This window comes from Podarcis muralis, chromosome 2 (assembly GCF_964188315.1).
Source record: "Podarcis muralis chromosome 2, rPodMur119.hap1.1, whole genome shotgun sequence".
Lineage (NCBI taxonomy): Eukaryota > Metazoa > Chordata > Lepidosauria > Squamata > Lacertidae > Podarcis > Podarcis muralis.
Genome location: NC_135656.1, coordinates 98,493,477 through 98,508,332, shown reverse-complemented (window position 1 = coordinate 98,508,332; position 14,856 = coordinate 98,493,477). Strand labels below are relative to the sequence as shown.

At 43.6% G+C, this 14,856-nt stretch overlaps 1 protein-coding gene across 4 annotated transcripts in view; it reads left to right on the top strand.

Moving 5' to 3' along the window:
• Window positions 1-14,856, top strand: part of SLC25A26 (solute carrier family 25 member 26) — a 128,591-nt gene that overhangs the window by 25,157 nt on the left and 88,578 nt on the right. For 3 of the 4 annotated variants that reach the window (XM_028719456.2, XM_028719455.2, XM_028719457.2), the window contains 2 exons: window positions 1,851-1,955; window positions 3,882-3,929. In XM_028719456.2, the coding sequence (XP_028575289.2) occupies window positions 1,851-1,955; window positions 3,882-3,929 (153 nt within the window). The remainder of the gene's footprint in view (window positions 1-1,850; window positions 1,956-3,881; window positions 3,930-14,856) is intronic. The other variant, XM_077925060.1, reaches the window with a different exon arrangement.

The following is a 14,856-nucleotide window of genomic DNA, read 5'->3' as shown; positions in this document are numbered from 1 at the left end:
CTTTTCTATTAGAAAAAGCCCTGATACCGGTCTTGTAACTGGCTCTGTACTGATCAGTATCGCAGCATGGTCCTTAGGTCTTACAGTCTCTGTTGCCACTCTGGCGTCACAGGGGCTATGGCACCCCCCCCCAAGGCTTTCAGTGCTGCTCTTTCTGGGCTGCTGCCCCAGAGCCTGAGCTTTCATTGAAAAAAGAAAACAAGCCTCTAGCCCTCCTAGGAAGAAAGCTATGGGGTGAAATGTGCAGGTAGCTTCTAAGCGATATATGCGGATTGAGAATGATTGTGGTGTGACCACCTTGTATATTTTCCTCCAGTACTGCATGCTATTAGACAGCAAATGCATTGTGTGTGTGTGCGCGCGCGCAAAATTGCATTATTGTGTGATCTCTACAACAGAAGCAGCCAGATACAGCTGACACGCCTCATGGTAAGCATGAGGTGGTTCGGGGATGGCTGTGTCTACCATTTTGTGTTATATACTGTACTGCCCTTGGCAGGCATTTTGTGTTGTGCTGTCCCCCTTATAGCATCAGTTTTGTGACTGTCACCGCTGGCACTCTCTCAGAATTCAAAATGGGCCCAGTGTATGGGCCTAAAGTTCTTTGGACATGGGAATAGGCACCATTACAGGCCTCTGAGTAAAAATACATTGGATTGGGCAGCATGTTTGCAAGGCAGGACAGGATTGAAGGGAGAGGACCTTATTAAACAAAATTAATTCCAGGTTTTTCTGGAATAAGTAAAGGTAAAGGTACCCCTGCCCGTACGGGCCAGTCTTGACAGACTCTAGGGTTGTGCGCCCATCTCACTCAAGAGGCCGGGGGCCAGCGCTGTCCGGAGACACTTCCGGGTCACGTGGCCAGTGTGACAAGCTGCATCTGGCGAGCCAGCGCAGCACACAGAAACGCCGTTTACCTTCCCGCTAGTAAGCGGTCCCTATTTATCCACTTGCACCCGGGGGTGCTTTCGAACTGCTAGGTGGGCAGGCGCTGGGACCGAGCAGCGGGAGCGCACCCCGCCGCGGGGATTCGAACCGCCGACCTTTCGATCGGCGAGCCCTAGGCACTGAGGCTTTTACCCACAGCGCCACCCGCGTCCCATTTTCCTGGAATAGTATTTGTTTAACAGGGAGTCTAGCTGTTTTGCTTGTGAGGATCCAGCTCAAAACTTTCAGCTTTGAAACTCCTCCTGCGATACTAACCCACAATAGGAGTCATGGTAAATTGCCTTCCAAGCAATTGTGCAATATTAGGAACAAATTTAGGGACAATATTAGGAACAAATTGAGCAAGATGCAGGCAAATTTAGCCCCTTGGTAATATCGTCTTGGTTGGTAAAAGGGTTTATTTACAGCTGCAGGAATAATTCAGTACGGATTAATTCTGTGTGATATATACTCTACATTGATGAATTGCAGAATATATTTGAGATGAGGGTGTCCTCATACCATCACACATTTTGAGGCTATAAATTTGATTAAAGTTGCTCTCTGTCGGTCACTAGATGGCATTGCCTGCCTGTGTTCTCAGAAAATGGAAGTGTGTCCATGTTGAGCTGTCAGAGCTTCCCAAGTATTTGCTAATATTAGAAGGATGCATACTTTCTGCCTGCCTTTCTCTTTAAACAAAACCAATTAATTCTTTTCTCCAAATCCAGCATATTGGCTTTATGGATGGATAGAATGCTTGGCAGAAAGACACAAAATGCTTCTTGAGGCTGTTTGGAAAGACATAAATCATACCTTGTTTTTCCTTTTTTAACAAGAAAGGGTCTCTGGTTAACAAAACGGCATCTAGAAGCAGGTTGAACTCTCTCGACTTCTTACTCAAGTTTATGTTGCTTTTGCAGGTCGCTTGTCTAATACGGGTTCCCTCTGAAGTTGTGAAACAGAGAGCACAAGTTTCTCCTTCTTCCAGCACCTTACGGATCCTTACCAATACTGTATGCGAAGAGGTATGAACTGAAGCAATAATATATTATTCCTGTGCTTACCCCTGCCTCCACTTCTATCTCCTTATACTGTAGTTTCCCATGTGTCAAAATTGAGTTTTGTAAGCTCCTCAGGGCAGGGACCTGGCTTCTTTCTACTCTGTAAAGCACAAATATGCGTGGGTGGCAGTGGATAAATAAACCAAAAAGCAGTTTTTAGTTAAGGAGAGCCTCTGAGCTGCTAATTCCTTGAGAACGGAAAGATGTTACTGTGTGCTCCAGAACGTTAATGATTCCCAAAGTCCTTCTGGACCAGATATTCAAACTCCCTGTTGGTCTCTTACCAAGGAGTCTGCAGAAACCCCAGGGGTCATATTGCCATTTTGTTTAAAGTAGCCCCCGTTCAAAAGTGTAAAATGGCGAATTGAGAAAGTAGTTGTTCTGGGTTGGGGTGTGCAGATTGGGAGGTTTGCATTGTTGCAGTTTAGCTACGCACTTTTTGAAGAAGTGCCTTGTTTTGTAAGTTCTGAATATTCCAACATTCAGCTTCATTGAATGGCCCAGAGCAGGCATAGGCAAACTCGGCCCCCCAGATGTTTCGGGACTACAACTCCCATAATCCCTAGCTAACAGGACCAGTGGTCAGGGATGATGGGAGTTGTAGTCCCAAAACATCTGGGGGGCCGAGTTTGCTGATGCCTGGCCCAGAGTGTCTTCTAAGAGGAGTTTTTTGGGTGTGTGTTTTTAGAATTGTCATGGGCAAGGATTTAGCCTGTATACATCCACTGAATTTTGGATGAAACTGGAGGATGACCAGACAGACCAGCAAGAAGCCTTGAAAGACCAGCAAATAAGCCAAAGCAGGTCATGTGAAGAAGTATGGATAGGCCTGTGATGTGTCCAGAGCAATGAAGCAGCTTGACTTGGCTCTCCTCGTCTTCTGTCTTGACATATCCACCTTGGTGTGGATGTGTTCCTAGGATCTCCCTTGGCCAGTTCTGCAGGAGGCTGGATTGACAACGACATGGAAGTGAGAAGTCATACTGACAGGAAGCTGGTGTTGTAAGAACATCAGCGGACCAGATCTGTACAATGCACACAAAGTATTCTGGCACTCTTCTGAGAGCCTTTTTTTCTTCAGAGTAGGTCTGGAATTATTGTGTAAGATGCCTGATGTGGATGACCAAGTGGAGATCACATACTTGTTGCCTGGCACAGATAAGTTTACGACCTTAATGTTGCAGGATTTGCTGTTGCAGACCAGAAACTGAGAAGAAGTTCATCAAAGATAATATGGCGGGCTGCAAAGTTTGATCGGCAATGTAATATAGTAACTTATTTGTGTTGGCCTCTGTTTTAATATATCTATGCATAAATTGGTTTTTTAGTGGTATAGCATTCTGTATAGCGTGTATAGGACATGTATTTCTTTTTGGTGGTGGTTGAAATGACCATGATGGTTGGAACAACAAATAAAATTGATTGCTCTTCAGAGTGGGTATGACCCAAAGCTGTTAAATATTAAGGGTTATTCATTAAATGTTTGGCTGTCCACCAGCCTCAAAGACTCCCTTCCTCTGTTCCTGTGCATTTGGAATACCTGATGGCTCTAGATACCAGCTATGCATGGCAAGAATGTGTTGACATATTTCTATGCCTTCCCATTCTTCTAACTTAAGAATGCAATATATTATCTTTTCGATGCGCCACTGCGACTGATTATTTTTTAGTAGCCATTAAGCAAGTTTTGAAAGTGGGGATAAAGCCCTCCCATGTTGGTAAAGCTAGGGAGACAACCTATAGTGTGTTTATAATCAATATTGTCAATTTGCTGGAAGCCTGAGCATTACGCTTAGTAAAGCTGTAATACCTGCCATGTAATCATCCGTAAATTGCAGTCTTTGCTAACATAATTCCCGATCGCTGAAGTTTTCTCTTGTTTATTCGCAGGGTATTCTGGGACTCTACCGAGGTTATAAAAGCACAGTATTAAGAGAGGTAACACGTTTCCCCCCTCCCCTTTTAAAATGATCTATGTCTTTTGGATTTCCTTCAGTTATTTCTTTTTCTCCAGATGTGTTATGGTAGTAATACGACTGAAATGGAAACGATGAAATTTTGTAAGCAGTTCTCTCTCGTGCTTCCCTTTACCTGGCCCTCTCGGACAATGCCTCCTTTAAACTTCCATCTCATAGGGAGAAAGAGTCAGTTCAGATTTAAATGGAGAGCCTATGCTGGATCAGGCCCATGGCCCATTTGGTCCAGCATCCTACTTTCACAGTGGCCAGCCAGATGCCTATGGCCAGCCAGATGCCAGCGGCACTCTCCCTACTTGTGATTCCCAGAAACTGGGATTCAGAGGAATGTCGCTTCCAACAGCCAAGGGAGAATGTAACCATCTGCCATGGATAGCCTACTCCTCCATGAATCATCTTAGTGTCTGAACTACAGGTCACCCAAGGGCATGTATTTCTATTTTATTCAATGGGTCTGCTCTGCATAGGACTGGCACTGAGGACCACCTCTCGTTCTTATAATGACCAGGTGGGTTCAGTTCAAATTGCCTGAGGGTGAAGGTTGGGGCAGATCCAAAGGCTGCTGGTCTCTTAGGCAGAGGTGAGGCAGTGGCCATGTTTCTTTACTCTCCCATTCTGCAGCTTGATAGAGCGGCTGCTACTAAAGGACAATGGAGGGGCTCCTGTGCCTCAAATGGCGCCTCTCACCATTGTGTCATGAGCCCCTTTAATACGATTAAAAACAACAATACGAACATCGGCTCCCATCTTCGTTTGGGACTATGGTAATCTCCAGGACGATCTACTGCATTTTCCTTTTATCTGGGCTCCTTGTTACTTTGGGAGCAGCCGCATTGTTCCAGGGTAAACTCTCCCTCAGGCGCTGTTGATGTCGTGTCACGCACTCGCTGGCGATGCTTCGTAACGTCGTAGGTGAATAAGAAACAAAACACACAGGCCCGTGGGAGCATGCGAGAACAGCGTGCTTCTAAGAAGTTGGCTTGGCATCTCGGACAAATTTTAAAACCTTACATAGCAATAGCCTGCTGGATCAGCCCAATGGCTTATCCAGTCCGCGAGATCCGCAAGCAGGACCCAAACACACCTCCTGTGGCTTCCAACTATTGATATTCAGAATTATTTCCCCCCCCTCCCATCCTTGGACGTAGAGTCTAGCCATTGTGGCTAGTAGCAATTGGTAGCCCTCTGCCCCTTGAATTTATCTAATCCCCTTTGAAAGCCACCTGTGTGACTTCTGTGGGAGTGAGCGCCATAATTTAACTACGCACCGCGTGAAGATTCAGGCAGCAGGTTGGCAGTCTGGAAGAAGAGAAGGAGCATAGCACCAGTATAATAGAATTATAAAGTTGGAAGGGACTATGAGGCTGATCTAGTCCAACCCCTTGCAGTGCCAGTGTGGTGTAGTGGTTAAGAGCGGTAGACTTGTAATCTGGGGAACCGGGTTCGCGTCTCCCCTCCTCCACATGCAGCTGCTGGGTGACCTTAGGTTAGTCACATTTTCTGAAGTCTCTCAGCCTCACTCACCTCACAGAGTGTTTGTTGTGGGGGAGGAAGGGAAAGGAGAATGTTAGCCGCTTTGAGATTCCTTCGGGTAGTGATAAAGCGAGATATCAAATCCAAACTCCTCTTCTTCTTCTTCTTCTTTTTGTCCAACGTGGGACTCAAACCCATGACCCTGGGATTAAGAGTTTCACACTCTAACAATTGAGCTACGCTTCCCCTAATCTCAAAAGTTGTTTCCTCCCTATCCCTTCTTTTTCTCCCTGCATTTTGTTTTGAAGAATGGGGCCTTAATACTGCATCAGTGAAAAATAAAATGGAATAACAACAACTTGAGCAAGCTCCTGATTCTTCAACCAGCACACAGTTTATACTGTTGTCTGAAGCGCCAGTTTGCAAGCTTTCCTTCCAAAGTTTATTTATTCCTTTAAAGCAAGGTTAGGCAACGTGGTGCCCACCAGAAATTGCTGGACTACAACCTCCCCCTCCCTGAGCCCTATGGTCACATTGACTGGGGATAATGGGAGTTGTAGTCCAACAACATTTGGGAGGGCCTCACAGGGCCTACCCCTGCTTTAAATGCTTTCTTCTGTGCACGTACAGACCACCTCAGGTTTCAAACAAAACAACAGGAGCTCCATGTCCTGTGTAAATACTATCATATAACAATAAGAAATCCCACGCTTAGTCTAGCTCTAGGTAGTGGGGAATGGTGATGAGGGTTTCTTTGTTCTCGTACCTCTCTGTGTGTCGGGGGGGGGGAGGGGAAGAGTTATTTGTTTGAAGAGGTGACACCTGCTTTTCTCAAACGTAACCCCCGCTATATCTTCATCCTGTACTTATTTTCTGCCTCACTAAGCACATGTTACTTGTTGCGATTTCATCTGGTTTCAGGCAAGGAAAAGAAAAGAAAAAGGGCAACAAGGCTTTTTGATTTCTCTGAGGGGTTCTGAATAAATGAATAAAATGCAACTGCCAAAGAATACTGATTTATTATTATTATTATTTGGCATACTAACTGATGATAAAACGCGCGGCTGCTACTGGATGCTATTTTCTCTCTCAAAAATAAAATAATGTTTTTTGATATGTGTCAGGTCGGTGATTAATTTCTGGTTGGGTCTCTTAAGCACAGTTACGTATGTGACCCTGCCAAGAAAAACTCTTGGGTACTCAAAATGGCGACACGTTGTTGGGGCCCCTTTCCATTATGTGAATTCACAAAAGGTCCCTCAGAGCCATTTTCAGTCGAAATATTGCTCCCCCCACACCACAGCTTGAACATCTACCTTAATAGAATGAATAACAAATTATGGTTGAATGAGATTCACCTTCACTTCAGATTGAAACAAATCGTGAATGACCAGCTTCTCTTAAATTTAACTCCAGCTTTGTGTGTCAAAATGACACTCTTTTACTGGGCATGTAATGAACAAAAACAGTTGTGTGCACACACTTGTGTACACACACACACACACACACACACACACACACACACGTTGCCCAGTGATTTCTGCACTGGATGGGAGACATGCTGTGAACTGTTAGATACTGTTAGATACTTCACTGTTCTTTTTCTGCACTAGTTTCATAACTAGATGTGGCAGGAACCACATGCTTCTTCTCTTTTTCCTGTCCCTGTTTATTGAGGAGAAACAAAATCCAGCATGATGTCACTGCAGCCCAGCCAATGGCAGCCAGTGAAGGGTCGTGGAGGCAGAGACCTTGCCACAAGGTTGACCTTGAGCTACGTGGTGCAGTTTTGTAGGTGTTACCAAAACCGGGAGAGGGAACGTGGTGATTCTGTCTTTGGCAGCACATATGCAGCTCCCATTGCATGTAATTCAATTTAGTTATCTATTTTTACGTCTCTGAGCCTGCTGATAACATTTTCTCCAGGCTCCTGTAGCAGCACGGTTAAAATCTGGAAGATGACAAGGCGAGAAAATTACACCTAAGCATCCTAAAAGATGTTCTGTTGGCTGCTGTTTAACCAATCCTATGCAAATACAGCAGTGCAGAAATGAAGTTTAGTTAATCGGGAAGAATGGGTGCTTTATGATGGTGCTGCAGGCATTGGGATCCCAATCGGATACAACAGAAGTGAAGGATTTTGATGCAGCTTTCCGTGAATTTCCAGGACTGCGAAAGCAAAGCGATGTGTGGGGTAGATCTTGTGCAAAGTGTGAGCATACTGATAAAGCCAGTTGTACAGGGAATTGTGCATTCATGATCTTGCAGTTTGGTGATGACATCTATAGCTCCTCTGCTGAAAGTTTATCCTAGTAAGCTGAGCCAGGCTTTTCCATTTCTGGAGAATTCATTTTATTAACTATGACCAAGGAGAACATCTGTTAAAATTCCTTTACATTTAGTTCATGGGAAAAAGGGGGCGGTAGAGAAGGGAAGCCCTCTCCGATCCTAAATTCTCCTTAGACTTTTCTTTTTTCCTCTGAAGCTAACATTCTTTTAACAGATGTCTGAAATGGACATTATAATGAATGAAAACTTAGCATTGAAACTAGCCCTTTACGCAACTGCAGCTCTCACCGTGGTTTAGGTGTAATGATTTATTCTGCATAGTAATAATGCAATTAACGCTAACACATATTGCGTTATTTAAATTGCTTTCTTCATTGCTGTGAATCTGCAATAAGCCTTCTCAGGGTCCTCCCCCCCCCCCCGCGACTTAGAAGATTTTTTTTTCTTTCCAGAAATGCAATGAAAAGACTAAAATGTATTGTGGGCTTACTGAGCTGTTTTCCCACCCCATACCAGGTCTAACTTTGCCCCTGGGTCAAATGCTCCACATGCCCCCACCCACTCACTCATGAGATGGTGAGGGTGGTTACTGTCTGTGCCCCCCCCCAGAAGTATGTAAAGCTGCAGAAAGAAGTTGGAAGAGTGATTCTTTCTCCCCATTTCCTCTTTCAGCTCACTGTGCTTTTCCAAACTCATATTAATTCAATTGTTTCTGACTGGGTTGTTTGGAAAACCAAAATATGTGTGTCAACATGTACTTTCTCTTTCTGTGTCCCGGGGGGTCGGGTGGGGGGCGTGTGATCTGGTAAGGTGGGAGGGAAGGAACCAAAAGGCGGTGTCCGCAGCACTTGCATCAAAGTCGAAATGCACCCACAGGCCTAAAAATGTTGGTGACCTTAGCACAACACATTAATCCGGAAGGTTTTTTTTGTTAATTGGAATTTAAGTATGACCGAGTATGGAAGGCACCAGACGAAAACAATCCACTTTCCTTTGGGTTTGTGGTTCTGGAGCAGGCATAGGCAAACTCGGCCCTCCAGGTGTTTTGGGACTACAACTCCCATCCTCTCTAGCTAACAGGACCAGTGGTCAGGGATGATGGGAATTGTAGTCCCAAAAACATCTGGAGGGCCTAGTTTGCCTATGCCTGTTCCAGAGCAACAGAAGAGCAGGTACAATCCTTGGAAGAAAAAGCTTTTCCTAAAGTGATGTGAGCTATGATAGCTTGCTCCGGGCTGGCTTTGATTTTTATTCATATGCTACTCAAGGGCTGAACCAAATAGGAAACACTGGAGGATTATTACAACTTAATATCTTTCAGATGCAGTGTTTGCAACTGCTGTGATCAACACGTGTGGTGGAATTCTATAGTAAGCATATGCAGATGGGCCATGAAATGAGAGCTGGGCTCATGTTGCACTTTAAATATACCTCGCCATATTGAACAGGTTGCCTGTATCAGGACTTTTTCTACAACCACTGGGCCCCTAAACCTGTCCCCCTACACAACCAAATAAAGAAAACGACAACGTAGGTTTGCAGGGCAGCTACTCCACTCAATCCTTTGGCTGTATGTTTGATTGCATGTGTGCAAAGACCTGAAGGCAAACAGTGCAGTGCCACTTTGGCTTTGGGCTCATTTTGTGGAATCATAGAATTGTAGAGCTGGAAGGGACCACTAGGGTCATCTAGTCCAACCCCAACTTGGGGCTCAAACCCACAACCCTGGGATTCAGAGTCACATGCTCTATTTCATATGTAACATTAGCTTCAAACATGAAAACTTTGGAAAAGCAGCTTCTAATACAGTGGTACATCAGGTTACAGACGCTTCAGGTTACAGTCTCCGCTAACCCAGAAATAGTACCTCGGGTTAAGAACTTTACTTCAGGATGAGAACAGAAATTGTGTGGTGGCAGCCGAAGGCCCCATTAGCTAAAGTGGTACCTCAGGTTAAGAACAGTTTCAGGTTAAGAGCAGACCTCCAGAACGAATTAAGTTCTTAACCTGAGGTAGCACTGAATAGTATCGTAGATTTCATCACCGCAAATTTAGCCCTGCAGTGATTCAACACCTCTGCAAGATGGCGCCTGAAACAAATCTCCTGTGAGCCTCAGCAGAGTGAGTAGAAGCTTTAAAAAAAATAATAAGGGGGAAAGATACAAATTTAGCCCCTCATAGGGTTACGAATGCTTATAAGAACATGACTGACCTGAAAAAACACTGGAACCATCGACACTTGATTTCCGTTTTTCAAAAAGCTAACATGATGGTGATGTCACCCATGAATCGTGCCACAATTTAAATAACTGCGTGAAATGGGGAGGAAAGTTTGTGGCCTTTGGATGTTGTTGGACTACAGTTGTCATCAGCCCCGGCCAGCATAGCATGTGGTCAGGGCTGATGGGAGTTGTAGTCCAACAACAGATTCTCTACCTCTGGTGTAAAACATTTTCCCTCCTGTGCCGAGAGGCACAGTCTTTGTTTTCAGTAAGATCAGCCGTGTGACACCATCTTTTTCATGTTCACAAGGAGTTACGTGGGATTTAAAAAGGCATTTTCTTCCATGGAGCAATATTTACTCTTGATTTAAGTTGGTGGAAAGCTTCCCATTTTCTTCCTTCCGTTCAGATTTAAGTTATCTCTGCAGGCATACTCACTTGCTCCATGCACCAAGGATCGGGACCTTAGACTCTTTGTCAAGCAACCAACATTTTTTTGGATTTCCAAGGAATTTAGACCAGCTATCACAACACTGAGAGAGGAATGTGGAGGTGATGGGTGGATTGAAGAGGCAGATTTGGGATCTAAATACACTGTCAGAAAAAGAAAACGGTGCAGAAGCTTCCCTTAAATAGGTATTGTGTCCCAACTGGGACACAAAGTGCTCCCTCCATCCTCCTCCTCCCTGTGTGAATTGACTTCCTTTCCAGGTTAGAAAGAACTATTTAATATGTCTGAACAGCTGCGACTGCAGTTTAGCTTCTAAACCAGAGCCTGAAGAAAGATTAATCTGGGTTTCAGTCTCTAGTTTAGAAGAAATCTAGAATAACCTTTGGCTACACTGGGACAGTTGTTGCCATTATCGCTGACCAGGAAAAGGAAAAGGTATGACCCCAATAGAGTCTACTACTACTTCGTTCCCAGCTCTGTTAAATGAGATATTTCAACTGGAGATTTGGGAACCGTTTGATGAGCTAAGTACAGTGCTACCTCTACTTACGGACGCGATCTGTTCCAGGGTGCCGTTCGCACCCTGAAAAGTCCGTAAGTAGAGCGCCGCTTGTGCGCGTGGCGCGAGAGATCGCTCCTGCGCATGCAACGAAGCAGCGAACCTGGAAGTAGACACTTCTGGGTTTGCCGCGTTCATAACCTGAAAAAATGCAACGTGAAGCAAACGCAACTTGAGGTATGACTGTATGTGCTCTTCCATATATTGATGCCTCCTTTGTAAAATGCCCACTGCCTTGAATTTTAAGCCAAGCCGTGAATTCTGTATTCAGTCTGTAGTGTGCCGAAATAATTTGCTTTGACTATTTCTTTTTGAAGGTGGAGGTTTATTCAACGTGGAAAATTGAGCTCTGTTTGCTAAAGGCAACAATTTTGTATCTTTGATTGTAAAGCCAATTTGAAGGCTTTTCAGTCGTGGGGTCTCATTGCACTAAAAGCAACAAGAAAACGAAGTAGGGTTGAGTGACAATTCCTTAACAATACTCTAGAGGGTGCCTGATGTCTGCATTGTTCGGAGGTGCTTAAACCACACAAGGTCTTTATCTTCACATTGGAGAAACCTGTTCAAGCTACTTTATCCTTTACTTTTCATAGAAGAGAACTCCATATTAAACTCACTGTGGTTTGCTTGACTGAGGGCTTTAGAAATAAAGCAAGCAAGCAAGATGTGGATTACTATGATTTATCAGATTGGTTTTCAAACAGCTGAATTTTCATGGGAAGTGAGTAAAAGAGTCTTCCAAATCTTTAGTTCTTGCCTCACTTTTGAAACACCATTTAGATAGTAATCCCAAATCAGATGATCTAAATAAAACAAATTGGGATGCTTCAGAAACAAAAGGCTTGTCATAGCCTTTGGTGGCTATGAATTTGATAGCGAGGGCCACCTTTAGTCTGCTGGAAAATGATTTTATCTTTAGTCTGCCTTTAAAAAAAAAAAAAAAAAAAAGCTCAACAGCTGTTTTGTCCAGATTTTCACTGTTTGAAATATGGCAACCCTAAAACCTTGTGAGCTTCACCCTCTCCCGTATAGTGGATTTTCAGTTGTCTCCAGCTGTAGTTGAAACTGTAGAGCAATTGAGGTTGTCTTTAAATACTGATTTTTTTAAAAAAATCTTTTAGGTGACTTTTAAAGTATGTTTTGAAAGTGGTGGTGTTTCAGAAGCTGCTAATTTGTGTGAAACCAATTGTATATGTTACTCAAGTAGTCTGGCCAGTTCTTCTCAAAAGTAATCTTAACACCTGCAGATTTTCAACTGAAAATTAATTTCAAGCACCCTTAACCCCCCCCCCCACAAAATTTGCACTTGCCAGTCATCTTTAAAGGATATTTAAGGCTGGTATATGGGGACCCATAGTTAAAAAAGGCTGATCTAGACAGAATAGCCTCATCTAGCTGGTGCATTAATCTGTGGAGATAGTTAAAGACTACAAGTGACGACTCATGAGAGACTTACTAAGTCCACAGAAGTTACAACCCTGCAAAAAAAATTTTTTTGTACTATCCTGCAATACCATGCCCACTGAGGACAAGGGGAAGCCCCCTCCCCTGTGACCAGCATGGAAATGCCTGCTTCTTGCCTCTTAGCAGGCCACTAAAAACAAAACAAACAGTTTTTATATTACACAGAAAGATGGAAGTGTATGAAGCAATCTCCCAGTCTTCTACCAGTCTGCAGGATTTCCATCATGGTTATAGAGAGTCTTTCCTTCCTGGTGGGTAGCATGAAACTCAAGTGGGCTAGTAGAGAAGGGATAAGGTGGCCTAATCTTTCCTCAACCTGTGTGCTTGCTTCTCTGCAAGGAATTCTTAGTCACCTATAGCTACCAGGTGAGTTGTTCAATACAAGATTGGCTACCTGCCGGGGATATTGGAAAGCTTCAATAGATCAACTATTTTAGACAGTCACTTCATAACGTCCCAAAATTTCCTGTCTCCTTTGTGCTCGCTAGCATAACTCTACATTGGTACCTCGGGTTAAGAACTTAATTTGTTCCAGAGGTCCATTCTTAACCTGAAACTGTTCTTAACCTGAGGTACCACTTTAGCTAATGGGGCCTCCTGTTGCTGCCACGCAATTTCTGTTCTCATCCTTAAGCAAAGTTCTTAACCTGAAGCACTATTTCTGGGTTAGCGGAGTCTGTAACCCGAGGTACCACTGTATAGGATTTGACCAAGCAATGAAAGTAATTGGATTCTAGGGCACTTCCAGGCACGAAAATAGACTGTCTAAAGCAGTTTAGTCTGGACACTGAGGTCCAGCACCGAAGGCCTTCTGGCGGTTTCCTCACTGCTAGAATGAAGTTCCAGGGAACCAGGCAGAGGGCCTTCTCGGTAGCGGTACCCGCCCTGTGGAATGCCCTCCCATCAGATGTCAAGGAAATAAACAACTATCTAACTTTCAGAAGACATCTGAAGGCAGCCCTGTTTTGGGAAGTTTTAAATGTTTGATGTAATATTGTATTTTAAATATTTTGTTGGACGCCGCCCAGAGTGGCTGGGAAAACCCAGCCAGTTGGGTGGGGTATAAATAATAAATTGTTATTATTATTATTTTCATGAACATTAATTTCATCCCCATTTCAACGTATCTTATTTCAATGTATCTCTGCTTGAATAATAGTAGTATGGTTTCAAGTATCATTGTTGAGTACAAGGTCTAAATCTGTACTGTGAGAGCGGCTGGACCTTCCTTAACTGCAAAGTTATTGCTTAAAGAGATTGATGTAAAATTTGCATTCTGCGAAAGGCAATGTCTTCTACAAGAATTAATGGGAAGAGTACTGTTAATGTTGCATAACCTGCACAAAAATGACTTCATTCTGGCACTCCATCAGTATAATTATATGTGTTTTTGTATGTTTGTATATGCGATAATATCCTTGCACGTGTACTATTCCCAAATCCCCCTCACAGATGACTACACCTTTTCCTGCCTCCCCCCCCTTTTCCCTTCATCCCCTTCTTACCAAGAAAGGATCACAGCCATCAAAATTGGCAAGCGTTAAGCATGATAATTAGTTCAATACACTGACCAATTCTCTGAATTACAAGTTCAAAGGAACATGTGGACATGGATGAAATCAGATTTTGGCATTTCTCACTCTGATTGTTCCAGGACACTTGGAGCTTCTTTCATCTGTAAATAACTGATGGGTTTTAATGCCTGGCTCAAAATACTTCAAACACGTTTTGCAAAGTTTTGTTTTTAGTCTTAGAGCTAATTTTATGTCGCAGCTTTGAACCATATTAATGAAATTATTCATGTTTTTGTGATTTCAAGGAGTGCTTGTGGATTTTTTATTTTTTATTTTAATTAAGAAGCTTTTTACTCTTGGATTAGTATGCAAGGCATGTGTCTTTGTACTGTGTTATATGTTTTCCCCAATTCGTTAGTTTAAAAGGCCAGATGGTAAATTCAAAATATTATTTCTTAATCTTTATTTCCACACACCCCCTTCTCCAAGGAGCTCATGCTTCCCTCTTTAAGACTTGAGATAGAGTCACCCAGTGAGCTTCATGGTTGAAAAAGGATGTGAACCCAGTTTTCCTCAGTCATAAGCCCTATTCTCATCTTCTAAGCCTGTTTGCTGGATGCAGAGAATGCATGAGAACAGAGTAATAGCCTGTTGGGCCAAGCCAATGGTCCATCTAGCCCAGCATCCTGTTCTCACAGTGGCCAACCGGGTGCCTGTAGGGGAGACCAGGGAGCAGGACATGAGCGCAAGAGCACTCTTCCCTCTCATGGTTGCCGGTGAGATTCTGCTCAACCCAGAGAGGACAGGGGCAGAAGGTGTGTGTAAGGTGTACAATTGTATGCATAACTTTTATTCCATATGATCAGGAACCCTATGTGATCACTACCCCCACCCCTTGCAAACAGTGAAAACAGGGC